This window comes from Clarias gariepinus, chromosome 1 (genome assembly GCF_024256425.1).
Source record: "Clarias gariepinus isolate MV-2021 ecotype Netherlands chromosome 1, CGAR_prim_01v2, whole genome shotgun sequence".
Lineage (NCBI taxonomy): Eukaryota > Metazoa > Chordata > Actinopteri > Siluriformes > Clariidae > Clarias > Clarias gariepinus.
The window spans coordinates 45,320,026-45,346,882 of NC_071100.1; the positions used below are offsets into that span (position 1 = coordinate 45,320,026).

A 26,857-nucleotide genomic window follows, 5' to 3' on the forward strand; every position below is an offset into this window, starting at 1 on the left:
TCCTATGAAAAATGAGAAAGATTTAACCCTTCGATTCCTGAGTTGTTCTGGGTTCTCCATTTCTGTCTCGATTATTCTGTTAATGATTTAGAAAATGCCTCCTAAGAGAGCTTGTAAAGAATTTTCAATTTTCTGGTGGATTTACCAATTTTTCAAAGACTCCCATTAAACACGTACACATAATATTACGGTGCTTTACATAACTGTTCTTCCTGGGAAACCACTAAATTAGTAAGTCTCAATAGGAATTCGCCTGTTCCTGAAAGACCTCAGTTATTGTTAGAGAATATAACTAAAGCGAACAGCATCACTAAAGCCAATGATCCATGAAAACAAGTCTGGGATGAAGGTAACAACCATTACTCTAAGAAGTAGAAGGCTACAGAAGGCTAGGTTTGCCAACTGCTTCCTGATAGCCCGGCCCTTATTTATAAGCGCTCTTAAAACTGGCACTCAAAGAAGGAAGAGCTATCCTGGACTTGTTCTGAAGTTAATCAGAAGCATTGAGTCAGGTCAGGGACTTGATAGTATATGAGGTCACAAACTGGAGACACATCTGGATGTCAAAAATAGACTGAACAGTGATTTTTTATAAGACATGCCAATATAAAGTAATTTATATAATATAGCTTGTGTCAAAACTTATCCGTACTCCTATATCAAAACGTCTCCCTGTGCAACTGCTGTGCGAGTCTGAATGAGTTATATCAGTTCACTGCGGTGTGAGCAAAAATGGATTCCCCACTTGTGATGTGTGCAGAAACATCACACACAGAAAAGCATAAGTCTTTGGATATCTGCAAGCAAAATTTGGACCGATACAATTTCTTAAAGAGAATCATTCTGGTGACGAGACCAGGATTCACCACTACAGTACGAGCCTGAGAGTAAACAACAGAGTCTGGAACGAAAATATCCTCAATCGCTGCCAAAGAAAAAGTTGAAAACTCAAACCATCAGCTGAAAAATTCATCAATGCTTACAGTTTACTGGGATTCTCAAGGGCCGGGATTGGAACATTATCAGGCAAAAGGTTCAACAATCAACAGTTCTCGCTTATTAAAGTGCTGAGGACTTCAGCCTAAAAAACTTCAGATTAAGCGCAGAGGACTGATATCCGAGGGTGTCGTGATCTAACATGACGATGCAAGTCCTTACAATTCTGCCCACACTGTCGACACTCTGCAAAACCTTTTTGAGGTCTTCCCTGAAAGCGGGATTAAGGACGAGGACGAAGAATCACTTCTGATGAAGAAATGAAGACAGCGGTGCGTTCGTTGCTCGCACCGCATTTTTTTAATGAAGGAATATGAACACTTGTCGACAAATGGACAAAATGTTTTGAAAAGCAAGAAGATTATGTTATAAACTGATGTAATAGTCTTTTCTAAAAGTTAGTTAAAATGAAACTGTTTCTACAGTATGAAACTAATTCTTCCACTGCAGTGAAAGAAGGAAAAGTATAAAAATTCATGATGGTATTAAAAAAACACTCTAGAGTCATAGGAACTATTAGGGCAATTCTGTTTTATATCGTGTCATAAGAGAACACATGAATATACATTTTTGTATCTTTCTATGGTTTCATCCATTATAGAGCATTTTAGCGTGTGCTTAAAGGTAGAACGAGAAGCTGTTGGAGTTCTGAGGAAAGGCATTAATATGAAAACATTTCATATTTCCCATCTCTCTCTCTCTCTCTCTCTCTCTCTTTTCCTCTCTCTCTCCATCAGGAAAGTCAAAGAAACGCTGCCCACCGTCCGTCAGTTCTTCTCCTCAGTCTTCAACCTCAGCCATTTCAGCATGGCCTCAGTGAAGATGCCCCCAGATGTGCTCAGGTGACTCGGCACCACTTACACCATCTTGCAGCTTCACACCAGATGTGATTCGGTTCCTTATGAATTAAATAATAATAACTATGCAAATCCGAGCTGAACAAAGCGTTACAGATCACAGTGCGAATAAAAATCCGAAAGGAAACGTCACATCACTCCATCCTGTCCTAAATTCCCTGCGACTCCTCGCCCACGCCTAATTACCATACGTAACCGAATCATGCTAGCTCATTTCCATTCTTGCGCTTGCTTACATGTGCTAAAGTATTCTTTTAACTCGGAGAACTCTTGCCTTCTCAGGCTTTGTAACACTATAATTGGTGAAGCACACATGTGTGATGTTTGTTCTCCCCCGGGGATAAGATTACTAGATTACTTGTGTATGCCGTGGTTTGTTATGAAACTGCTATATTTCATATCATTCATGCTTCGGCGCAATGCAGATGCAAGTCACGAGCTTCATGATCACCTGGGATTTTCACACACAACATTTTCTAGAGTTGGTTAAAAATAAATAAATAAAATCTAGTTAGAGGTTTCAAGGTGACCAGAAATCTATGTCATCCTAAATAACCAGTCTTTACAACCGTGTTGATCAGAAAAGCATTTGGAAATACATGAAACCTTGTGGGTGGGGGGATGGGCTACCAAAGCGGACCAGCATGCCTTCCAAATAAACTCTTTTAAATAAATCACATCCAGGATTTATTTTCTCTTTCCTTTTTTTTTGTGCTGGTGTAAATTTGTTCTCGCATAACTATAAGGATCTTGTGGGTGAGTTCAGCAGCTCGCATCGATTTAAGAAAAACAAAACCTAGGTTTGATTTATTTCCTGCAGTTGTGTTTACAACTTGGAAACGAACCAAGGGCGTCTTTTTTTAAGTTCTGGAAATTTCAACCAAGCTTCAATTCAGTTGTCTATTTAAAAATGAAAGTTTTTACAAAAGCAGGTCTTTTAGAAAATTCAAACGCTTTATTGCTCCTTCATCTATTTACATACAGTATAATAAAACTGTAAAGTTGGCATGTCTGTACATTGAGGATATTTGCGAAAAAGTAATTTATGGGGACGGAAAATCCTGTAAGTAATAGGACACATCCAGATGATTTTTGGAAATCTGTTTGTCTGTTTGTTTGTGCACACATCATGTAAAAACTACTGGATGAATTTTAAAGGAGCTTTCGCAGGTGTATTTGGCCAGGCTTTAGGTAACATATAGGCTTTGTTTTATCGCAATCAGCCAACGAGAAGAGGAGATATGTTACTTTGAAATTTAAATGGAAAACACCCTTATATCATAAAAAAAATGATGAAAAATTAATTCGTTCAACTTAAAATTTAACAGATGGCGCTGTACAATTTTTTAATACATGATTATGAGTGTGCAATTGAAATCTGTTCACGATCTCATGCCTTTATTCCGCGCATTTCTCTTTAACAAGCAAAAATCTTTGTTCAAAGTTTAGTCCTGTACATTTTTAAAAATGCGCTCATGAGTGTGCAATTGCGTTTTAAAATGTACTAGTCAGTTAAAGTATGTTTGATGAATTAGCGATAAATAAACGATTCCAAAATTCCAAGCGAATAAAATTGCTAGTAAGCTCGTCTCTTATACAATACGTTCATGCTGTCGAAAAGAGGAGCTTGTTTAACGAAAGTCGGTCACAACAGTCAGCTTTTTAACATCGTGATTTTAATACATCTTCATGCGTGTTCTTTCTCCTTAGGGCTCTCCTTTTGGGACTGTCCTCGAACCCGCACATCGCTGACCTGCACCTGGACATCAGTGGTTGTGAGGTACTTGTGCATACCGACCTTCCCCACTAAAGCTATGGATGTTCAAATACGTCAAGTCTAATGGATCTATTGCTGTCTGGGTGGGAAGAATGCCAGCTTTTCCACCAGTGCTGCCCCGTAGTGTTGCATAAGCAGCAATTTGAGGGGAGATGTCTTGGGTAATGTGCTTGAGAGGAAGCATAACGCCGGTTACTGTTGTTATTTCGGGCGGCTCGGATGAGACGTGGGAGGGAGAGATATAAAAACAGTGGGAGTATAATAACACAGCAATGCCAATGCATGAAAAAAATGCCTTTTTTTTTATTTACTTTGATATACAACCAAATGTTTTCTTTCTTTTTTCTAATTACAGAGAAGCAATTACACATGAGTTATATTTAATTAAAGTTGTATTTAAATAGCAGGGTTTTTTTTTTACAATAGACATTGTCGCTTAGCAGCTCACAAAAATCCTGGTGTAGATTTAGACTTCTCATAAGACCTCAAAAGCCAAAAACCTCAAACAGTGCCAATTTACAAAAGCAGTATACATTTTTAGCTAAGGATAATGAAGCGTTGTTAATTGGGATTGCATCTGTCCACCGTGTGTATGTGTGTGTCCATGTACTGTAGCACAGTGATTCAAAAAATAATGATAAATTCCACCATTTGTTCCACCAGGTTGAAGTCATTCTTAGTGTGATGCACTTTGAATCCCCTTCTAAAAATTTTTTGACATTTGCTCTTTCTTTCCTATTCATCCCTTTCAACCTTTTTTTCTTCGTCATGAGTCATATGAAGCCATTCACAGACTTCCTTTGAAATCGAGCGCAGCAAATTAATTCTTTACGAGCTCGAGCTAACATTCATCCGATGGTTTAATATGTATTAATCTTGTTATAGCGTAATATTTTGTTGCATTTTCCTGTCTCTCTCTCTTTCTCTCAGCTCAGATCAGCAGGAGCAGCAGTGATGAAGGACTTATTTCCCCAAGTCTCGTCTGTCAGTACCCTGGATATCTCAGACAATGGTAATTAAGTAACATAGTGTCTTCCCAATAAATACACCAGCAGTCAGCGTTATGGTGTTTGACGGGGTTTTACCAGGGTTTAGAAGTTTGAGTCAGAGCGCCGGGTCAGCCTTGATTTAGCTTTCTTGGAACAGATGGGCGTAAGGGGCTTTGCTCAAGCAACCCCGGACCTTTATACTGGCTTTTACTGGTGCGATTTTGAAAATGTAAGCATACAGGGTGATTAAGCTCACAGAACTAGGAAAAGTCATGAAAGGAGGGTCCTGGAATTTGATCTAGTGTAAAGTATTATTTTTTTTTTACCCCCTTGCGGTCAAATGACCGCTGCTCGGCGCTTCTAGTGTTAATTATTATGCATCAAGTGCTATTTTTAAAGCTTCTGAATTCAATTTAGTTCAATTCAATTTTATTTGTATTGCACTTTTATCAAAGGTCATTGTCGCAAAGCAGCTTCACAGAATCAAATAAATATTCGGTATAAATCAGTATAAAATGTGTGGGAAAATATATATGAGTCAGGAAGGAACCTTGAGCGGAATCAGACTCAACAGGGAACCCATCCTGATTTGGCTGATAACAGATAGTGGGAATTGTTATTCCAGTCAAAAATACTTGTCAATAATTCATACCGTGTCCAGTTTTGTTTGTTGGAATCTTAGGTACAAAGCTGTAGGGAATTCCAGTCTTCCAGCACTGAATAACGATCATGGAAGCAGCGATCATGTGAACGTTCTCAGTGATTAATGTGATAATTAGAACAAGGACTATTCACGCAGCAATGTTGCCAGTATACTGGACTTCAAAATCAAATTAAATTCAAATTTTATTTGTCACATACACAGTCATACACAGGACGGTATGCAGTGAAATGCTTATACGACCGCCAGTGACCTTAAAAATATTAAAATAAAAACTTATATTGCTTGTTATACCATATTACATAAGCTAGGTGCTAATAAAAACTCTGTCTTAGATGCTTAAGAAAACTCTTAGATGTGTAAAATACACTCTAGTGATTTGCGTGAGCTGAATGCCCCTGCATACTGTAACTATTGACATAACTCTCGAGGCTCTTTGTGTATTAACACTGATTCTGATTCTGTGTGTGGTGACTCCTTACAGGCTTAGATGCTGATCTTTACTCGATTATCCCAGTCTTTTCTCGCCACCCCTCCCTCAAGCATCTGCTACTGGGCAAGAATTTCAATGTCAAGGGCAGGTATGGAGCAGATGGCCTAAATGTGCACTAATTGTCTTTGTCTATCGATGCAGAGCTTGGTTTGAGAAACAGTTCCCTTTTGCAGAGTCTGATAAGTAATCAGAACCTACAGATACTAATAGACACTTAAATCCATTTATTAGGCTACAAGCATTACTACCTTGCAAATTGCCCCAAATGAGTATAATTATTTTCCGCAACCCCAAACTTTGGCCATTATGCACTTTTTTTATGTGTTTTAATTCCAGCTTTATAATAGAAAAATACTGCTAAAATTAAGTTTTATGAGATTAGGGGCGTTAAAGTCAAACCAGGACTTTTAATTGTGCAGAATAACAGAACACAGTTTTATTTCTGTATATAATCTAATGCACACTAATAATTCCAGCGATTGAAGTTTTCATAGTACACTGGATCCATGATCAGACTTCCTGCATCACGTCTGAAGTTCTGGCCTCCCAGGAACTCCTTTAATGCCCCAAACATGTGGAAATGGCTTGGATATGGCGCGTTTTAGACATTTAAAAGCCTTGTGGGCAAAACTTTCACTCCAGTATTTGAAGACTACAGTTAATCTTCCTGAGACTGTGTTTAAGTGTATTTAAGAGTGTACAGTATATAGTTCACTCATGCAACATCCCTTACATACAGTAGGCACATCATCTCTTCATCTCTATCTCCTTTTCTCTGCAGGTTGCTGGATGAAATCCTACAAAAACTAGTGCAGTTAGTGCAAGAAGAAGAGTGTGTGAGTGCTCAGAGATACATACACACATTTACAAATGTTTCCCATGACACACAAAAACAGACTCGTTCATTACACTGCAGCTGAATAATTTATCCTGTTGTCTCTCTCTCTCGCTCTCTCTCTCTCTCTGACTCCCCTCTCAATATGTCATTTCATTTTGTCTTATTTAACTTTCTCACTGCAGAGAGCACCGAACTCATTCAGTTTATGCTGTAATCCGTATGCTGATCACACTCTGTGCGCACACACCACATATTTCTAGTGCCCTTTCTCTTACAGTAAATCTTATCCCTCTGTCTGTGTCTCCAGGGTCTGCATACTCTGTCCCTAGCGGACTCCAGACTGCGGTCCCGAGGAACAGTGCTAGTGAACGCACTTGGCAGCAACACATGTCTCAGGAAAGTGGATTTAAGTGGCAATGGTCTGGAGGACACAGGGGCCAGGATGCTGAGCAAAGCCCTGCAGATCAACTCCTCTCTCAGGTACAGTAAAGCTTAAATCTCCACTACGAAGTGATTTATATTTTATTATTCAGCAAAAACATGTTTGCTTAATTTGCGCATTTAAAAATTTTCAGTGAATGTCGTTTTTATTATTTGTTCTTTGATGAGTACCTGGATCCTTTGTTCAGTTAGAGGACCTTTTCAACATTCTCAAACTGGTCGAGAGAGCGTGCCGAATCGTCCCAAATTGAAAATCTTGCCCGTACTTGGTCGCTCGACTCTGAGACATGGCATGCCTTAAGGGGTTTTCCCACATTCCTGAACTTTTCGCTAATGTGCTCTGAACTATCCTGAATCAATCTTCTTGATGTCTCTTATGCACTCTACAAACTAACTGAAACGAAATAAATAAAAGTTTAGTTCACATGGTTTATATTTAGGCATTCAAATGCTTTAGATTCTTTAGTACTGCTATTTAGAGTGTACTGCTTTGGGTAGTTTTGGCCCAACCCTCGTATGACACTATTTTACAAGTGCACCAGTTGTGACAGCTCAAAACTGTCCACATGTTTGTCCACAAAACTGTCAACAAGACATGTGGAATTTGTATAATATATACAAAGTCAACCAAATTTATACACACTTCAGGAGAAGTAAAATAGTGTGATGTATATTATTTTAATATATATATATATATATATATATATATATATATATTATTCTTTTATATAAATATATATATATATATATATATATATAGTTCTTTGTTTGTTTGTTTGTTTGTTTGTTTGTTTTTTAGAGGTAGCACTCTTTTACTGTTTACAGCCTTTGCTTTCAAATATGTATGCTACAGGCAAAATGTTTTGAATATCAAAAAGTCTTCTGATACGATTGATAAAGATTTGTCTTAAGATCATTTAAGCCGAATTTAGTCTAGATTAAACAAAAAAGTTTTGTTTTAAATTTAATAAATAATCTAAAAATGGCAGGAAATCCAGTGTCAGGTAATGACTTGAAAAATTTGTGGAAAAAAAAGTTTTGTGGAAAAAAAAGTTTCTTTCCACATAAACATACATTATTAAATATTATTAAAGTTATAAAATTTTAGCAATTAGACAATCGTTTTTTTATTAAGAAATGATCGTATGTGTTCTTAGAGAAAAAAAATCAATAATAAAGTATTGTGGTATTGAGTTTAATGTTAAAATAGTGTCCCTAAAATCAAAGTTGAGTCATGTCTCAGTAATTTTCTATAGTATAGACATGTATATGTTCCGTTCCCCATATGTCACAGCAATGTGCCAATGTTTATGAATCGTCATGCTTTTTCTCTAATTAAAATTCTATACAATGCTGTGGAAAGTCCATGAATAAAATGTTAATTGCAGTTATTATTGCATTAATGATGCTACAGTACTGTATAAACTGTTATCGTCTTACCAGGTTCTTTTTTCTTTATTGTTGTTAACCAAGCAGAATAATGGATCGTGTCATGTAACTGAGGAGCCACAAAGTACAAACTGCAAAGTACAAAATGATCCTCTGTTTCTTAAATTGTATTAAATGGGATTGATTTGAAATCAGAACCCAGTGGACGAGATATCAGGTAACACAGCGTAGAGCTGCAGTATAAATGCATGCAAGAGTTCACAAAGGACAAACTAAGGGGTGCTTATAGTCCAGCTAATGCGGCATTGAGTAATTAGACCAAAGGAGCTGAAGCAGCAGGAGAGACCGGCTAGCAGACGGAACACGAAACATATCCTGGAACACAAAGCAAAATAAAGCTGTTTAATGAGTGTCAGAAGGAGGAGTGTTGGGGAATTTCTCGACTGCAAGACTGGCCTTGGAGCAGAGGAAGACATCATATCCTAAACTCAACTACTGTATAAATGCACTATTGATTTATTATTTTGACTGGTATTAGTAAGTAATAATAGTAAGTGTGAGGTGACATTTATTTAGCTCTAGTTTGTACTGTAATCTCAGGACTTTTTTTTTTTTTTTCTCAGGGGAACGTTACCTCCACTTGGACTTCAATATGAACCAAGCTGTTTTTTAGCTTGTTTAATTAAAAGCAAGAGAAATAAATAAAGGTTTATAGCCGGTTAAACATAAACCTAACTTGTTTTGGTATTCCACACCCAGAAATGTAACTGTAAATGGATTTAAAAAAAAAAAACTAGGCCAAAAAAACATGCTGCGATCTAAAAGGGTCAAAACAACAGGATGTTAAAATAATCGACAGCAATTAAACTTTGTCAGGTCATTGATTATTTTCTTATAACGGAATATCATCCAAGTGTTTCTTTTTTTGTTTGTTTCTTACCTAACAGATGTAATTGCACCATTATTTTATTCTTATTTGTTTTTAGGAGCGTGACATGGGATCGCAACAATACCACAGCTGTCGGGTTTCAGGATGTAGCACGCGCTATGGAGCAGTAAGCCGCTCACCTATACAGTACACACACACACACACACACACACTTCCACTCTTCAGTACACTCGATGACTCAGTTATTTGTTCCCTCTTTTAAATGGAACTTTCTAATACCAGTCACTTGACCTTGGATCCTCATTTAGCGCTGTGTAGTCTCTGTATCTGGGCAAGTTCTTCCAATTGAAGAGGGAGCGTGCAAAAAAAAAAAAGCGAGCTGTCGAAGATCCAAAGGGTCTTTTTTAATGGCGCATTGGGAATATGTTCATCTGTTTCTGCTGCTTTACAGATACATGTTTATCTCTCTCTCTTTTTCTCGCATCCCTCAGTAATTTCACTCTGCAGTGCATGCCCCTACCACTGAGCGATGTTACACAGGCGTATCGCAGTTCCCCCGAGAAGACGGAACAGGCAATGACAAAGGTGAGCAAGCGGAAAATGAACAAAAACAGATTTACAGGAACAGGCATGAAACCCTCGGATGCTCACCTCCAGTCCTACAGTCGGATGGAAATGTAAATCATGATGGCAGGGTGTTGCTGAAAATTAAGATATTATACAGTTTCCCAATAGAGAAATGATTATGTTTCAAGTGTGTATAAACATTTCTGCAGCACCACACACACACACACACACTCAAAAATTCCAAACACAGCAGGGTTGTTATGCAATCTCTCTTCGACACACTGCGATCCAATCCACTAACTCAGCACCCTGTGTCTCTGCCGCTTCCTGCTGTATACAGTGTCATGGCTCCGCCCACTCTCGCAGACCTCTCTCAGTCCTCACAGCAGATTGATGCCAACAGTATGAGAGAATTAGAGAAATACACACATACGAGAGCATATTAAAAACAGTTCGGGTGTCTTATTATTCCTGTACATTTAGCCGATTCAAATATTTAAAAATAGTTTTAAAAATTAGATTCTGTTTGTGACACATTCGTCATGTTTTTTACTAAAACTGTGTGTGATGTCCAAATTCCCAGCGCTGGGTGGAATGATCGAAGACTGAGAGAGAGAGATAGTGTTGTAATAAGCGTGAACAGATTACGAATGCACATTAATCTACTGGCTTCTTCTTTTCCTTCATTTCATTCCCTGGGGGTTTCCTTCCTTTTCTTCTTCCTTTTTTTTTCTCCATGTCTTTCTCTCTTTTCATTCCTTTCCTTATTATCTTTATTTGTTTTCTTGTTTCCTTTTTCTTCCTTTTGTTAATTTCATTCCTTTTTTACTTTTTTCACTTCCTCACTTTATTCTCATACTATTTCAGCCTTTCTTTCTGCCATTATTTCCTTCTTCCGTGTTTCCTCCTTGTATCCCCTTTCCTTCCATCCTTCTGCCCTTCCTTCTTCCTTTCATTATTTAATCCATTCTCTTCTCCTTCCTTACTCCCTTCTTTTTCTTTTTTAATCCTTAATTCTCTCCACTCTTTTCTTCCTTTCAGTAAGTTCTTCCCTTGCTTCCTTCTTCGGTTATTTATTTCAGTTTTTTTCTTTTTTCTTACTTTCGCTATTCTTCTTTCCTTCCTTCTGTCTCACTTTTTCTTCCACTCACTTTTTTCGTTTTCTTTATTTGTCTTCCTCTATTCCTTTCCTTACCTAAACATTCCATTGTTTACTTGTTTCTTAACGCTTATTTCCTTTATGTTTCCTTTCAGCTTCCCATCCTGCCCTCTGTTTCCTTTTCCCATGTTTCTTCCTTGTATCCCTTTCTTTCCATCTTTTTCAATCTGCGCTTCCTTCCTTCATTTATTTTTCCTTTCGCCCTTTTTTCCTTCTTCCTTTATTTATTTGTTAATTCCTTCATTTAATCTGTCTTTTTCTCCTTTCTTCCTTCCGTTCTTTCTTAATTCTCTCACTCTTTCTTTTCTTTCATTCCCTTCAATAAGTCCTTCTCTTCCTTACTATCTTCCTTTGTTTACTTGTTTCTTTATTATTTCTTTCCTTTTTTATCATTTCTTTACTATGTTTCCTTTCAGCTTCTCTTCATGCCCTTTGTTTCCTTTTCCCATGTTTCTTCCTTGTATCCCCTTCCTTTCTTTCACACTTCCTTGCTTTCTTTCTTTTTTTTTCTTCATTCTTCTCCCCTTCATTCCTTCCTTTCTTCATTTATTTTTCCTTTCTTTTTTTTTTCCTTCTTCCTTTATTTATTTGTTAATTCCCTCATTCATTTAATCCTTTTCTTTCTCATTTGCATCCTTCTTCTCTACCATCCTTCCTTAATTCTCTTCACTCTTTCTTTCCTTTCATTCCTTTCAGTAAGTTGCTACATTTGTTTGCTTATTTGTTTCTTTTTTTCTGCTTTTACTTCACCATTCTTCTCGCCCTTTGACTCTTTTTTTATGTTTTCTCTCATTGTTTCTTTACTCTAATCTTCCCTTGCTCACCTTCTGCTCATCTTCCTCAACTTTCCTTCCAGCATATTTTAAGGTTTTATATATTTTATATATATAATATATATTTCATTATTTTTCGTGTTATGCTAATAGAGGTGAAGGGATGCAGGAGATTGTAACACAGGTAACATGTGTAGAGAGAAGCAAGAAACCACCAAGAAACAAATGTCAGAATAATAAAATAGGGGTCCATAGCACTCAGAGAACCCAAACAAAGTCTCCTTCACCCTTCAGTCAGTGGCTCTGAGGCTGAGATACAGGCCCTGCGTGCCAGGATAGCCTTGGGGCTTGTGACGGGGCCAGGCATATTGACTGGGCTGATTGAGCCTGGGAGCTGGGACCGGACCCGGGCTTGGCAGGGTGACTGGGTCAGAACTGGGCCGAGACTTTGCAAGCGAGACATAGTTCTCATTATTAAATACAGTACAAGCTCTACTTTTAAAGGTGACTTTGAAAAGTTGTAAAAGATACTTATCTTGATTGTCCTAGCATTAAATTAGGCTCATTTCCATACGACTGCAACGCTTATCTGAACATCATTGTCAGTGTTGAACGTGCGGTTTATAACTCCCATTCTCTCTGTGTCTCCCCGTGTCTTCCTCTTCTTTTTCCATCTGTCAGATCCAGCGGGCATTGTTAAGAAACAACCAGACTCAGCGTTTCTCTCAGAAACAGGCTCTCCGGCTGCATCAGGGTCTGGTGACTAGCACTGCGGAGCAGGTACTCTCACCACGCTGACAGTCAGCTGATGCAATCAGCAGGAAAAGGTTGCAGAGAATTGAGCTTATTAGCAAATATAACCATGACTGGAAGACAGGCACGACTGTTAGTGTCTGATAAGCTGTGAATACAGAGTTGGAAAGGCAGTGCTTGCTCGTAGGCATGCGTAGCTGTTGTTTGTCAGTGCAGAAGAGAAAAACTGATGTCCATGTGTATGATTTATCACTAAATGTTGGTTGTGATTTTGTGTAGGACATCAGGCTAAATGACTAACGATGGGGCAAAAAACTGCAGTGTACTATATTTTTAGTCTATTTAAGGGTCCAAGCATCAACAGTCCATATCTACCCGTTAGTGATTGTACTGTACATTTTCATCATCATCATCATCATCATTATTATAATTATTATTATTATACGTTGCCTGACCAAAAAAAAAAAAAAAAAAAAGCTGCACGCTCTAAGATTTCATTAACTGCCCTGGGCCTTTCATTATATTGCACAGTATAGGTGGCGAATTCATGTATGAAAATCATTCCTTATACTTCTTTTATAACTGGATGAATCCTGGATAATATGGATCCAGGCAAGAAAAAGCTTCATAGATGTGATAAAATGGTCATTCAGTACATTCACAATGTCAGCTATTGCTATATAACGTTGCTGAGTCTAGACCTGAGCAACTGAAGTGACTGGGCACTGGTGTCTCAGTGGTAGGTGTTTCACCTGCCATGTCTGGGTTCAATTCCCAGCCACTGGATTCAGTGCCGGTCCCAAACCCGGATAAATCGGAAGGGGTGGCGTCAGGAAGGAAATCCGGCATAAAAACAGATGGTCCGCTGTGGCGACCCCTTGCAGTTAAAAGACCAACAACAACAACCAAAAAGTCTCAATAACAAATGGCTTTCTTTTGGCTATACAGCTGTATAATGATCCTCACATTGTACCTTTTTTTTTTTTTTTACTATTAAACATCGCCTTCAGTGCTATTGTCAGTTTTTTTAAACTATTCATCGTTATTATTAAGAATTTAAGTGATTTCTAGTCCTGATTTTTATTTTTTTCTGACCACATTTTTGTGGTTAGGCAGCTCTTAACCCAATTCCCGTAATTTAAAATCTCCTTCATGCTCTTCGATACGTGATGCAGGACAATAATTTTATCTTTCTTAAGTGGCGACTTCTTTTTTGGCTGGGCAGTATACTTCCACAACAGGACTTTATGAGAACACTTTGAACACACAAAATTCTGCACATCAATAGAGGACTTTTACAGCAACCTTGATTGATGTACACTTGAACTTCTTAGTGCTACCAATAGGGCATAAAAAAGAAAAAAAAAACATCTGGAACACGATATCCTGGAAGCACGTATGCACTTTAAACTAATTCATCAGGTCAAACTACTGTACATTAGTTCATTAGATTAGACACCATGATGTTTACAGTATATTCGCCACCACCACCATGTCAACATTTAATCTATAATTTTACGTATTCTTTCTGGCTTACATGGTGCACATTTTACACAACACGGGTAAGCTATAGAACAACATGCTGTTGTTTAAAACAAGATATACTGTACTGTAAGGAGAAGTATGTTTTGCATTCATGGAAGGAGTCTCCAGTATCAGTACTCTGGAAATTCAATTCCATAATATTAATGCTAACTATAAACGATAAATGATCTGTTTATTGATAAATAAGAAGGTATGATCATTGGCATTAAGGAATAATTTATCGATTTATCGACATGTTCCGTCTGTTGTAGGTGATGGACCGCTTGTCCGTGCGTGTCCAGCAGCAGGTATGCGTATTAAGAGCAGCAGGTGAGGGAGAGGACCTACAAGCTGCCAGACAAGTTCTGAAGGAGGCCAGGAGCTCTCGCGCTGTGAGTCTTGTGAGATGATAAATGCATCAGTCTGCAGTTTGTGGCTGGTTTTCTAACACCCGCCGTCTCTCTTTTCTCCTAGCTGTACCCTTCTCTGTGCGAGCTGGCTCACGTGCTCTCCGTAGACGGACCAGTTCGACAGAAATTGGAGTCTCTGACTGGAGAACTGGCTAAAGCTGCTGACAAAGAGCTACAAGTGAGCTTCCCTTTGACAAAACACTTTGACAGTTTTCACTGTTACAAAATCATCCGCATTAGATATTCTGATGTGGTTTTTAACAGGCGTTTAACCTGAAAAAAATCCTCGAACCTTGGACTTCATGTGTTAATTATAATGATTAATATGCTGGGTGGTTTTTCTTCGTCCCTTCGTGTTGTTTCAGGTGATCGTGGACTCCATGGTTTCTCTGTGTCGGGAATTGTGTCCCCTGTCCTCGGCCGCAGCGGAGCACGGTTCTCCTCCCCTCTCTTCGATCTCGGAGCGCGTGTCCATCCCTCGCTCTGCAATCCGCACTGCGCTGATAGAGAGAGCAGCCCAGGACATCAACCAAGCCCTGGAGTAAGAGACGCGGCATCCGTCCTATTCTGCGTTATTAAATTAATCCATTAGCGTGGACATTAAAACATGTTGTGTCACGTTACCAACCGGCAACTCTTTCTCTCTCAGAGAAGTCAAGATGTCTGTGATTTCCTATCTCACCAACTCCGTAGTGGACCAGATCCTTCAAGAGCTCTATGCCACTCACAAGACACTGGTGAGATAAAGATAAGATAAGGAGACTTGTAGTGATACAACGAGACTTGTTTGCTAGATCCAGCAGCAATAATAAAGGAATAAACTCAAGATAATTGCACTAAATATAACAAATATAACACTAGATACACTGGAATGTGGTACTACATGAAGCAGTAACTATTCTCATTAGGGTTGCCAGGTTTTAGTGCAAACAGGTACATCCACAAACAAAAAAATAATGATAAAAACAACAACACAAAAGTTGTAATAAAAATAATGAGCACTGGAAAATAGAAACCAAGTTCACCATGGTGCGTGCACATTGCTAATATTGCAGTATGACATCAGCTTGTTTGGCTATAATTCAGTTTTCCTTTTTCGTTAAATTTTTTTGGGTCTGGTAAAAAAAATAAAATCACAAATCACTGTTGATTTGCTGACACACGTGATAATGAAACTTGCGATAAATCAGGTAATGGACAATAATTGTTACAGTATATACTGTACAGTGCTGTGAAAAAGTATTTGCACCCAAGTAATTTAGTCCCACTCTTCTATGCAGAATTGTTTTACCTCTCTGGTTAACTGAACCTTAATTGAGGCAACTGAAGCCCGCAGTTCTTTAGATGTTGGTAATTTTGGTAGGATGTTCGCTCCTGGGAAGGTTTAACACTGTTCCAAGTTATCCCCATTTCCCCGGAGGCCTAAAGCCTTAGACTTGAAACCTTTTCCAGAGTGATATGTCATGACATGATGTGTTGCCTTTTGTGAGACCTTTTAGCATTTACTTTTTTCATTTTTAATAAATTACATCATCATTTAAAAGCTGTTTTGTATTTATGTTTGATTTGGTTGATATTACACTTTGTGTGATGATCTGAATCATTTGTTACTGTAAATAATACTTAAATGCATTCAAGTATGTGCACCATGTCAATCATAATATTTCCTTAGCGCCTTGCCAAATCAGGTTTCTATGCTCATGAAATGCCGACAGATCCTAGCCTTTACAACGCTCCACCATTCATTCCTATGTGACTTTAGCTTCAGCAAGTGGCTCGCGTGCGGCGACCGGACGACAGCGCCATGTTCCGTCACACGCTGCGACTCGCTGACCCCATCGACATCCCCGAGGACGACTTCAGCATCAGCATAGTAAGGGAACGTTTCCACATTCCATAGGCTGAGAGACGGATGCTCTGTTAAACCAGGAGAAATACGATTCCTATGTACTTCCAGTAGAAGTGCTTTCATATTTTAGTTTATTGTTAGAAACAGATTTAATATCCATTACAGAAAATGAGCCCTGCCTAAATCATAAAAAAAAAAAAAAGCCACATGGTTGTGCCATCTGCTTTGAGGGTTTCGATACGTTTGACGTGTGTAAAGTGTTGTGTTTTTCTTTTTTTTTCTCTCTCTCTCTCATCCACTCCGTTCTGTGCTCAGGATACGATCGCCATAAAGAAGCGCAGCTCCAGGACACGACGCATCCGGCCCGTCTCCACCAGGCTGAGTAAGTCACGCTTGCCAGCTGCCTCCAGCACATTTAGACACATTTGAGTCAGTAGCTATACAGTTCACAGAGGAGGAAAAAAAAAAGTGTAAAAGAATATGAAGGATCTCAGCAGTGACTCAGCGTTCTGCCCTGATTCTGCTCTTTCACACATACAGTAGCTCTCTGTAAGTCACACAGCGCTATGCATTCTGGGATGCTTTTCTGATCACCCTGGGTTGACGTACTGTACAAGGTGTTTAATTATGGACCAGATGAAAAGATGATAAAGGTATTGAAGGGCTCATTACTCTCATCTTTGTTTTTTTTCTTTTATCCAGGTCAAGCCGATGAACCCACCTTGTCCCCTTCACTCTCGGGACCTCGTTCGTCTGCTACGCTCTCTCGCATGGCCTCCTGGGACAATCTGTTCAGCTTGCCTACCCAAGGTGCACCTCTGCGCCACATAACCCACATCAGACCGCGCCCACCGAGGAGGCATAGACCTGGACACACCCCTCCAGATACGGTGAAGAATAGTATATCTTTTTTTTTCAGTCTGATTTTTTTTTGTTATATAATAACAAATTAAGTTATGAGCTCATACTGGAAAATACAAAATCACAAGATTTGCTTAATCTAGTGCTAAAAAAGAGGATAAAGTCAAATTAATTGACATTGTGATCTGTAGTGGTTTCTGTGTAATCCGCAAATTAATGAGAAATACAGTTATACAGCTACTGTATGGCAGTATATAGCAAATTCATTAAATGATTAAATTATTGAAGATGGGAACACATGTTTTACTGCAAAGTGCCCAAAGATACACTTTAAAAACTGGTTGTTTATGTAACAGTCTCATCAGCGACCTCATTTCCCCTCTCGTCTGCTCCACCCACTCAGCATCCAGCATCAGCGGTATACAGTACTAATCACCGGCCTGATCATCTGTCATCGTCTGCACCTGTCTCTCACTGCCTTAAATTAGATGTTTTCTTAGGATTTAATTGTTTATAGGTCTATGTGTGGCTTAGCAAACAAAAAGAAACCTTCCTGGACTGAAAATAAGAAGCAAAAAAGGCCTTCAGGAAGCCTGGAGAACTTTCCCTTAAGACTACATAAAAAAATATAAGGAAGTCTGTCTCTTGGGAGGCACAATGTAAAGAAATGAGGGGGGACTCACAGGGACTGTATCTTGCATGCAAATCTGTATTTATTTTCGCTCGCTCAAACTTTCCCTTTCTCTAGGGTTGCCAGATCATACAGTGAAAATCTCCTTTAGAAGTACTAAGAACCTTCCCAAGGCATCTTTTATAACCTAAGATAATTCCTGGAAAACTGGAACAATGTTCACTCTGATTAGCCGTCTCAGACTGGAAATGAAACAGTTAGACAAATCTATCACACCTCTGATTGACTGATTTTGCCAAATATTTTTTCAATCACTATAGTTTAGTGGAAGTTTTCAGAGTTTTGTGAGCTGCTGAAACTCTATTTAAGACTATTAGCTTTGCCAATCAGATACACTGCCCAGCCCAAAGATGTTCACCCGAAGATGTTACTCTGTTTCAGAAGGGTCAAATTATTGTTCCGCATCAAGCAAAGAAAACAACTAAGGAGATTGCTGAAACTACTAAAACCAGGAAGGATAGTGGTGGACCATCATCTTCGAGGAAGAAATGCGGTCTGAAAAACATCCTGAATGAGCATGATGGGAGATATCTTAAATGTTTTTAATGGAAAAACCAAACAAAAACAATAGGAGAAATAACGACTTGTTTAATACTGAAAGTAAGAACTCATGGGATTGGGACTAAACAGCTGTGTGGCCTTAAACTTATGAGTGTGGCTACTTTCCTAGAAAGCACAAGTAACAGACTGTGGAGTATTGGAAAAAGGTCATGATGTCTCCAGATTCCATAGTGCTACCGTGCAAGCGTGTTGGACCGGTGGGATGGCCCGGGGTCGGTCAGGTCTGGCCTCAGCACAACAACCTAAATATATACTGAATGACCAGGTTTTTCCATCAATGGATTTTACCTTCCCTGATGGCATATTACTGTTTAAGATGTCGGGCTCAAACTGTAAAAGAGTGTGACGTGATATCGATCTCACACACAGAGTCCAGACCTTAACCACATTGAGAATCTTTGGGTTGTGCTGAAAAAGTGCTTACACAGCGGTCTGACTCTCCACTCATCAATACAAGATCTTGGAGAGAAATGAAGGTGATTGGTGACAGACAGAAATAAATGTGCCATTAAATAATCTTAAGAAAACGATGCTCCTGCAATAAAATATATATTTAGTTTTTTGGCCGGGCAGTGTACAGTATATTGCTGCATTCATTTAGTTTTTATTCTTGACTTGTCACCAAGATAACTAAAATGTACATTAAAGTATCTATCTATCTATCTATCTATCTATCTATCTATCTATCTATCTATCTATCTATTAACACAAGATACCTCAAATAACTTCAAAGTTTTGATACTGCTTTCTGAATTACATTCTTATGCAAAAGTTTGTGCACCCCTTGATAAATAAGATTTTGGTGATCATTTTAATTGAAAAGAAGTTAACACAGTCTCTCTTGGAAGAAATTCACAATACAGTATTTTCAGCAAACACTAATGCATAGTTACTTCGTATGCCATAAATTGCCAAAAAATAAAAAATAAATTGAAACATGATTAAGGCACTGTGCAAAAGTTTGGGCGCCCTAAGAGTCTCAGATTCTTTTTACAAGGTTTCAGACCTTAATCAGCTCGTTAGATCTGATGCATGGCAACAGCTGTCATTAGTAAATGCCAATTTCAAAGCTTTACAAATACTTTGTCTCTTCAAACCTCAACAACCAGGGTTTCCTCTAAGCAGCTGCTGTGTAGATCTCTGAAAATGAAGGTTATTGATGCCCACAATGCAGGATAAGGCTACAAGAAGATAGTCTGTTATTTATCAAGGGGTGCCCAAACTTTTGCATAAGACTATATTTGATTTATCTACAACTTAAAAGGCTGTAGGATGCATTTCCTCTGTTTCCTTTGCCAGATCTGGTTTCCTTTGCTAATCAAATTAATCTATAAACTAAACAAAGGCCCTTCTTTGCCTTGACAAGATGCAGGATTCTTCAAACATCATCTCATCCACAATTATCTGCAGGATCACACGTAGAACATCCACAGGGCTAAAATTGAAACTAAGCAGACGCGCGCGTTGTTGCGATTCTGACCGGTTTCCTCCTGTCTTGCAGCACTCCACTGAGAACGGCGGCGTGACCCTGTTGGATGATGGACTCCCTGATTTCTACACCAAGAGGGTCTTACCGGACAGGTCCTTCATACGTCTGCATTAACACTTACGAGATAATATTGAGAACCTCTGTGAAGTCGAAAACCAATTTCCGAACCCCTCTGATGTCTTTGTCTGTGTTACAGTCAGGTGTCCTCTCACCACGCCCAGTCTCTGAGGGCGAAGAAGAGGCGCAACGTGCTGTCTATCTTTACGGGATTCAGGAAGAACCGTCTCTCCGCGTCCTATCAAGAGGCCGAGCCTGCGGCCCAAGGGGAAGTCTGCGGGGATGAATGTCGCACCAAGTATGTTTTTTATTTCCTTCCCTCTCAAATCATCTAGACAAGCATCTCGTCGTTTTGTACATACAATATGTGGTATGTGGGTTGTCTCCTCTTATTTTTCATACCGCTGCGTCCTCGTCTCGTCTGTCATTTCTGAGAAATATCATCCAGTCGTGCTACTTATATCAGATCAATAGCTGCTGAGAGGATATGAAAGAAGCTAGAGGCAAGCCATAAAGGCAGGACTTTATTATTCTACTGTATATAAATCATTCAGGCACATTTAGAGAAACGTTCATAAAGCGATATCGAACAGAAGAGGCCACTTTACAGAAATCAAGGTCTATTTTTATGCGCCTCGTGAACGAGCCAGAGGTTCAAGTGGCAAGGAAAAACTCCCTGAAAGCACAAGAGGACAGTTGAGTGCCGGCACACACAGACACTTTACAGGTGAAGCGAGAGAGAGAGGTGCAGATGATGCAGATTCTGGTGATCCTACCGTGGTTTAAATAGGTGTAGAGTGTAGAGAGCAGGGTGCTGGCAGGACGAGCTATAACAACATAACCAGGAGAGAGAGAGAGGCAGAAGGTAACACAGGCATGGTGCCACCCTGGGACACCAGGATCCAGCAGATCCACCATCAACATGATACTGTAGAGTGGTAATTGTTTCACTATAAATAGCTGAAGATGTTTAGACTATTTTTTCTTGCTCGTGAGGATGAAGGAGCATCTGTCAAACCGAACAAAATGTTTCCCTTTGTCTTCTTCATTCACGCTCCGAGAGAAAAAAACAAAACAGATAGATATAGAACAGGATGTTGCTATTCACTCCTACAAAGCTGTGTGCCTCATTTTACTCCGGGAACCTCTCTTTTTATTTCATTATTATTATTGGTTACCTTGGCTTTATGACAGCCCATGTAAGAACCCCTACCACTATTAAGCATTATCACGACAGTTCTGTTTCTTTTTTTTTTTTTAAAGTTTCTCATTCATTATTATTATTAATATTATTATAGTAATCACCAGGGACCACCCGATACAATATCATCACGATACCCAGGCTTTGATTGACCCTATTTGATTTTCTAAATATCCAGATTTAATATTTATTGTTTTTCTCCCACAAAGTTGACGGTTCATCAATCAGTACAGTTCTTGATACTGTGTTAAACGCAAAAATAAAAAATAATAATACATTTATTCATGTGATAAATATTTTAATGTTTTGTGTGTTCTTTGTTCAGTTGTTTTTTGTTTTTTTGCTGGCTTTCCCAGCACTGGTATAGAGAACCTGTACTCTGTGATTCAGCGCCCTAAGGATTACCGGAGGGCAAAGTCACAGAGAGAGGAAGTCAGTAGCAGCCCGGGAGAGGAAAAACCGCCACAGATCTCAGGTCGAATGTGTCACGGCATACCCCTGCCGGGGATGAGGGCGGTGAGCCCTTCTGTCCCACGAAGACAAGTATGCTCCAGCTGATAAAAAGCTTCATTTCTTTATACATTATATTATAGCACAGCTTTCTTAATTAGTACTATTTGCTGGTACTGTTTACAATTCTTTTACCATAGTATTGTACAATCTTATATGTACATGAGTTTTTTGTTGTTGTTCATAACCTGATGGCCACCTTCTTCTCTCTTCCTCATCAGTCATCCGAATACAGCGAAGTGTTCGTCTCTTCAAATGTCCCCGCACTCACAAACCGAGACAATAAAGAAGAGAACGCTCCTCAAGACGAGTCACGTGTCCCGGGTTCAAACTCATCCTGGGCTCAACTGGACGAGGAAGCGACGGCGAAGTCGCAGCAGAGACCCGAGCCGCCTCCTCAGAGCAGCAAGCCGAAACTGGGGAACGTGAGACACCTGGAGGTTAACTCTGGTACTGCTGGTGGATTAATAATAATAATAACAATAACAATAATGACAAATGGTAGTTTTACCCACACCTTAAGACATGTCCATGTTAGAAAAACAATCATTGATGATCAGAATAAGAATTCAAGCCAAGTATATAATAGTATAAGACTTAAGGTGTAACAATGATTTATGTTCTTACTCCTTTAGTCCATTGGTGCCTCTTTAACTTTATGATATTTTAGCAGAGGATGGTGAAGAAGAAAGAAATGCGGTCGACGATAAAGGGGACTTTCAGACTGAGGAGACGCAAAAAGCAGAAGGACCAACTTCCCCTATCTCGGAAAAGGTGTATAGCATGCGTTAAAGAGTTTATGTCCATGTTAGTGCAGAAATAATCTATAGTACATACTCATTGTGTCTGTGTTTGTGCATTAATCTTGTTCGGATGTCTTATAACTGGTTCGTAAATGATCGATTTATGTTATTTATGTTATAAATGTCATTTCATAGCTAGATCATTCGCCTGAGAGCTCTTCAGCTGAGACTCAAGCTCCGCGTCCCCTCGCCAAGCCGAGAAACCAACTGGTAGATTTCCCCTTCAGTCAAGGTAACTTTAAATCAGATGGTTTCTATCTGTGTCCAGAGTTCGTGTTGAAGCTATCTATGATTTTTAATATGAAAAAATGTATTTATGTTTTCTCGTTTCATTTATAATGTTACAAAAGTCTTTTTTTTTTCAGTTTTAATGATCATCATTATTGATATAGATAGGCACTTTATTATAGACTAGATGTGCCCGCGACTTTTTACACACTCATAAGCGCATATTAAAAATGCACAGCGCATACTATTTTTTCAAGGTCATTTTTTATTTTTTTTTATATATACAGTAAGGGTGTTTTTCATTTAAATTTAAATTTAGCATATCTCCTCTTCCCGTGGGCAGATTGTGATGAATAAAAGCCCATATGTTACATCAAGCTCATCCAAATCCACGTGTAAAAACCCCTTTAAAATTCCTTCAGTAGTTTTTACGTGATGCGTGCACAAACAAACAGACAGACAAAAATTTCAAAAACCATCTTGATGTGCTCTATTACTTATCTCACGTCCCCTGAATTATTTTTTTGCAAATATCTTCAATGTTCATCCACGGCAGTTTTACAGTTTTATTATACTGTATGTATAGAAGATGAAAATGTTTCAGGCTGAAACTGAGCTGTATCACTCACTCGCACATTATCTATACCGCCGTATCCTGGCGGTGTACTCCCTAGATGTGGTGCCAGTCCAAGTTGTCCACGCTACGGACAACTTAAGAACACTAATTAGCCTGATCTGCATGTCTTTGGACTGTGGGAGGAAACCGGAGTTCTCGGAGGAAACCCACCAAGCACGGGAAGATCATGCAAACTCCATGCACACACTGAGCTTTAACAATTAAAAAAAATATTGTTCTAAACTGCTATTTAAAAAAATTAAAAACGCACAATTCAAGTCCCACTTTTCCGCCACACTCAAGGTTTCTAATTAATCATAAGGAAGAAGGTGGGATTTCTTAACCTCACACAAAGGTTTTTAATTTAAAAATAATAAATAAAGAACAAAGACTACTTGTCTAGCATTTTTTTTATGCTGACCCAGAGAGACAATCACCCGTTTTGAAAAAAAAAGAAACTAATATTTTAGAAAGTAATATATCTAAAAGGCTCCCCCGTGGTGTAGTGGTTAGCACTGTCGGCTTACCTCCAGGGTCCGGGTTTGATTCCCGGCCAGGCTCGATTCCCGCCTCTCTCTGTGCTTGATGGGTTTCCTCCGGGTCCTCTGGTTTCCTTCCAAAGATGTGCAGATTAGGCTAATTGGTGTTCCCAAATTACCTGTAGTGTGTGAATAAGCGTGTGTGTGCACTGCGATAGATTGGCACCCTGTCCAGAGTGTACCCTGCCTCGTGCCCTAAGTCTCCAGGGATAGGCTTCAGGTCCTCGCGACACTTGCGGTACAGGATGAAGCGGTATAGAAGATGACTGAGTAAATGAGTTAATATATCTAAATGAAGTTAAAAATGATCCAACTGCTTTTTTTTATCCATCCTGCAATTTTTTTAATTGATCTTTCTACTTTTAATATCCACTATTTATATTTATATAAAGTTTTGTCCGGTATTTCATGTTGATATTACAATTAATGATATGATATTGAGGAAGACTCGACCTCAAATGAAGTAATGATCCATTATTTTTTTATAGTATAGTATATCAGTATTATTTTTCTTGTTTGTATGCATGTTTAGACTTAAATACATCTATGGAAGAGGAGGAGAAGGAGGAGGAGGACAACCCCGGAGACGTAGAGAAGTCCTCAGACCCTAAACCGCCTATGAAAAAGCCTCGATTTCGCCCAAGAATGAACAAATCTTTTGATTCCCCTGGTAAATACTGTACAAATATATTATTGAATTAACAAACTCTTATGTGTTTGTGTGTACAGTACGTGCAGGAGATGACCTTTAGATAATCCAGATGAGTTAATAAGGTGACATAAGGTTGTGTCTCTCTCTTTCTTTCTTCTTTTCTTTCTTTCTCTCTTTCTGTAGGTAAAGATAATCCAGAGCAAAGCGACAGCGACGCCTCGTGATCGAAACACTTTTTTTTACAAAAGATGGACGGGGGATCAAGCAAGAGAGTGACGGGATTGCAAGGGGTTAAATATCTTCCACCTGCTGGATTGATATTGCATTCCCAAGACTTCGTCAATCACGTTTCTACACGCATACACACACTCAAACACCTATACACAGCTATATACTGTACACACCCTAAACACACACTGCTTGATTGGTGTTTTTTATATTCTTAAAAAAAATCTCTCCTTTGATTTGTCTGATTTGTTTCTTTCCTTTTCTTATGTCTATCCGTTCTCCATCCTTCTTTTGGTCACTTTGGTTTTTCCACTCTTTGCCTTTCATTAAGCAGTATCGCTGTGCCTCTTTTAAAAGGTACCATGAGCAATATTTCCCTCTTTGCACCTCATAAGCTGTGCATGGTGTTATTAACTTGCCTGGCTTCTTGCTATGACCTCAGAATATCATCCCCCGTCCAGCGTCGCCCCAATTTCTATTCCGTGCCAGCTGGAAAAGCAATCACACTGGTGGAGAAAAAAAAAAGGGTTTGAGTGGGGAAAAGGTTCCTTGGAAAATAATCAGCAGTGTTTTTTTTTTTTTGTTTTTTTTCGATTCATACTTGGCTTGGGGTGATTTCACTTTCATCGATGTGGTGCAGACATACAAAACTGAAATGCAATCAGTGTCCAATCACAGCATTTGAAAAAAATAAAAAAAAACTCTTTAATCAGTCTTGCTCCTGTATACGCCCCGCTAAGATATGCTGCAATTACTGGTTTTAATATTAACGCTGGAAAAAAATGATCATGAGGCAATAAAACATAATTAAAGGGCTGTGATTGGACGATGTTTGCTTTTCTGTGTGGCACAATTGCAGCACGTGATGTAAGTGAAATGCAGAGCAGCAAAACAGCAATATTCTCATTTTTTTATAATTTTTTTTTTTTATCAAAGATTAAGATGTAACGCAGTGAAGGTTTTACTTTTCAGAGTGCCGTGTTGTCTTCAAGTGATGTAAAAGATGCAATGCGGTTAAGGTTTCACTTTTCAGTGTCTCTGTCACAATTTATCATTTTTTTATGTGTGTGATTACGTTTCATAGATCTCTATATTTTATGTTTGTTAAACCCTACAGGATGTCTCTGTATAACATCTCTATCGCACTGAACATTGATTCGGAAAGCTTTTCATGGCATCTTTAGGCTTGCTGGTTTTTTTTTTTTTGTATTGAAGCGGGAGAAAGAGAGAATATTAACGTCATTGACATGTATTTTTTCTGCTGTTCCGTACAGAGCAGAATTTTGCTGTATTTAAATAAGCTCTATTTTTTACTGGTGTTGTGAATGTGACAAAGTCAATAAAAAGGAGAATATCAATGCTTCTGAGAAACAGGTCTGATGATTTTTTTTAAAGCAGTAATTCAAGGATACCTTTGAAACACTTTGGGAACTCTGTGAAACACTTCAAAGGAATTACTGAACTCAGAAACAGGAATATTTTCTGTGTTTAAAGTGCAAATAGGCGGCACGGTGGTGTAGTGGTTAGCACTGTCACCTTGCACATCCAGGGTCCGGGTTCGATTCCCAGCCAGACTCGATTCCCGGCTCTGTGTGCATGGAGTTTGCATGTTCTCCCTGTGTTTGGTGGGTTTCCTCTGGGTACTCTGGTTTCCTCCCACAGTCCAAAGATATGCAGGTTAGGTAGATTGGCATTCCCAAATTGCTCGTAGTGTGTAAATGAGTGTGTTTTTGTGTGTGTGCCTTGCAATGGATTGGCACCCTGTCTAGGGTGTCTCGTGCCTTAAGGTTCCTGGGATAGGCTCCAGGTCCCCGCGACCCTGAATAAAGGATAAAGTGAAAGTGCAAATACATAAAGGCCTGTATTGAGTGATGGAGATTACTTACAGTGCATACGGGAAAAGATTCACAGCACTTCACATTTTCCACATTTTGTGATGTTACAGCATTATTTCAAAATGGATTACATTAAATTAAATTTATTATTTTCCTCAAATTTCTACAAACAATATCCCATAATGACAAAATAAAAGGAGTTCGTTTAAAAAAAATCATAT

At 38.8% G+C, this 26,857-nt stretch overlaps 1 protein-coding gene across 4 annotated transcripts in view; it reads left to right on the plus strand.

Annotated features, from left to right (window-relative positions):
• The window catches only part of carmil3 (capping protein regulator and myosin 1 linker 3), a 63,990-nt gene extending 37,818 nt beyond the window's left edge, over nucleotides 1-26,172 (plus strand). For 2 of the 4 annotated variants that reach the window (XM_053503675.1, XM_053503700.1), the window contains 24 exons: nucleotides 1,734-1,838; nucleotides 3,564-3,633; nucleotides 4,561-4,642; nucleotides 5,765-5,861; nucleotides 6,555-6,609; nucleotides 6,919-7,091; nucleotides 9,428-9,496; nucleotides 9,822-9,915; nucleotides 12,511-12,609; nucleotides 14,379-14,498; nucleotides 14,581-14,694; nucleotides 14,882-15,057; nucleotides 15,166-15,253; nucleotides 16,279-16,389; nucleotides 16,681-16,747; nucleotides 17,068-17,255; nucleotides 19,980-20,059; nucleotides 20,164-20,322; nucleotides 21,582-21,768; nucleotides 21,957-22,185; nucleotides 22,406-22,509; nucleotides 22,674-22,770; nucleotides 24,454-24,591; nucleotides 24,757-26,172. In XM_053503675.1, coding sequence (XP_053359650.1) covers nucleotides 1,734-1,838; nucleotides 3,564-3,633; nucleotides 4,561-4,642; nucleotides 5,765-5,861; nucleotides 6,555-6,609; nucleotides 6,919-7,091; nucleotides 9,428-9,496; nucleotides 9,822-9,915; nucleotides 12,511-12,609; nucleotides 14,379-14,498; nucleotides 14,581-14,694; nucleotides 14,882-15,057; nucleotides 15,166-15,253; nucleotides 16,279-16,389; nucleotides 16,681-16,747; nucleotides 17,068-17,255; nucleotides 19,980-20,059; nucleotides 20,164-20,322; nucleotides 21,582-21,768; nucleotides 21,957-22,185; nucleotides 22,406-22,509; nucleotides 22,674-22,770; nucleotides 24,454-24,591; nucleotides 24,757-24,797 — 2,743 coding nt within the window. In that variant the 3' untranslated portion in view covers nucleotides 24,798-26,172. Of the gene's footprint in view, nucleotides 1-1,733; nucleotides 1,839-3,563; nucleotides 3,634-4,560; nucleotides 4,643-5,764; nucleotides 5,862-6,554; nucleotides 6,610-6,918; nucleotides 7,092-9,427; nucleotides 9,497-9,821; nucleotides 9,916-12,510; nucleotides 12,610-14,378; nucleotides 14,499-14,580; nucleotides 14,695-14,881; nucleotides 15,058-15,165; nucleotides 15,254-16,278; nucleotides 16,390-16,680; nucleotides 16,748-17,067; nucleotides 17,256-19,979; nucleotides 20,060-20,163; nucleotides 20,323-21,581; nucleotides 21,769-21,956; nucleotides 22,186-22,405; nucleotides 22,510-22,673; nucleotides 22,771-24,453; nucleotides 24,592-24,756 lie in introns of those variants that run through there. The other 2 variants (XM_053503684.1, XM_053503690.1) reach the window with 2 other exon arrangements.
• The last annotated feature ends 685 nt before the right edge of the window (nucleotides 26,173-26,857 follow it).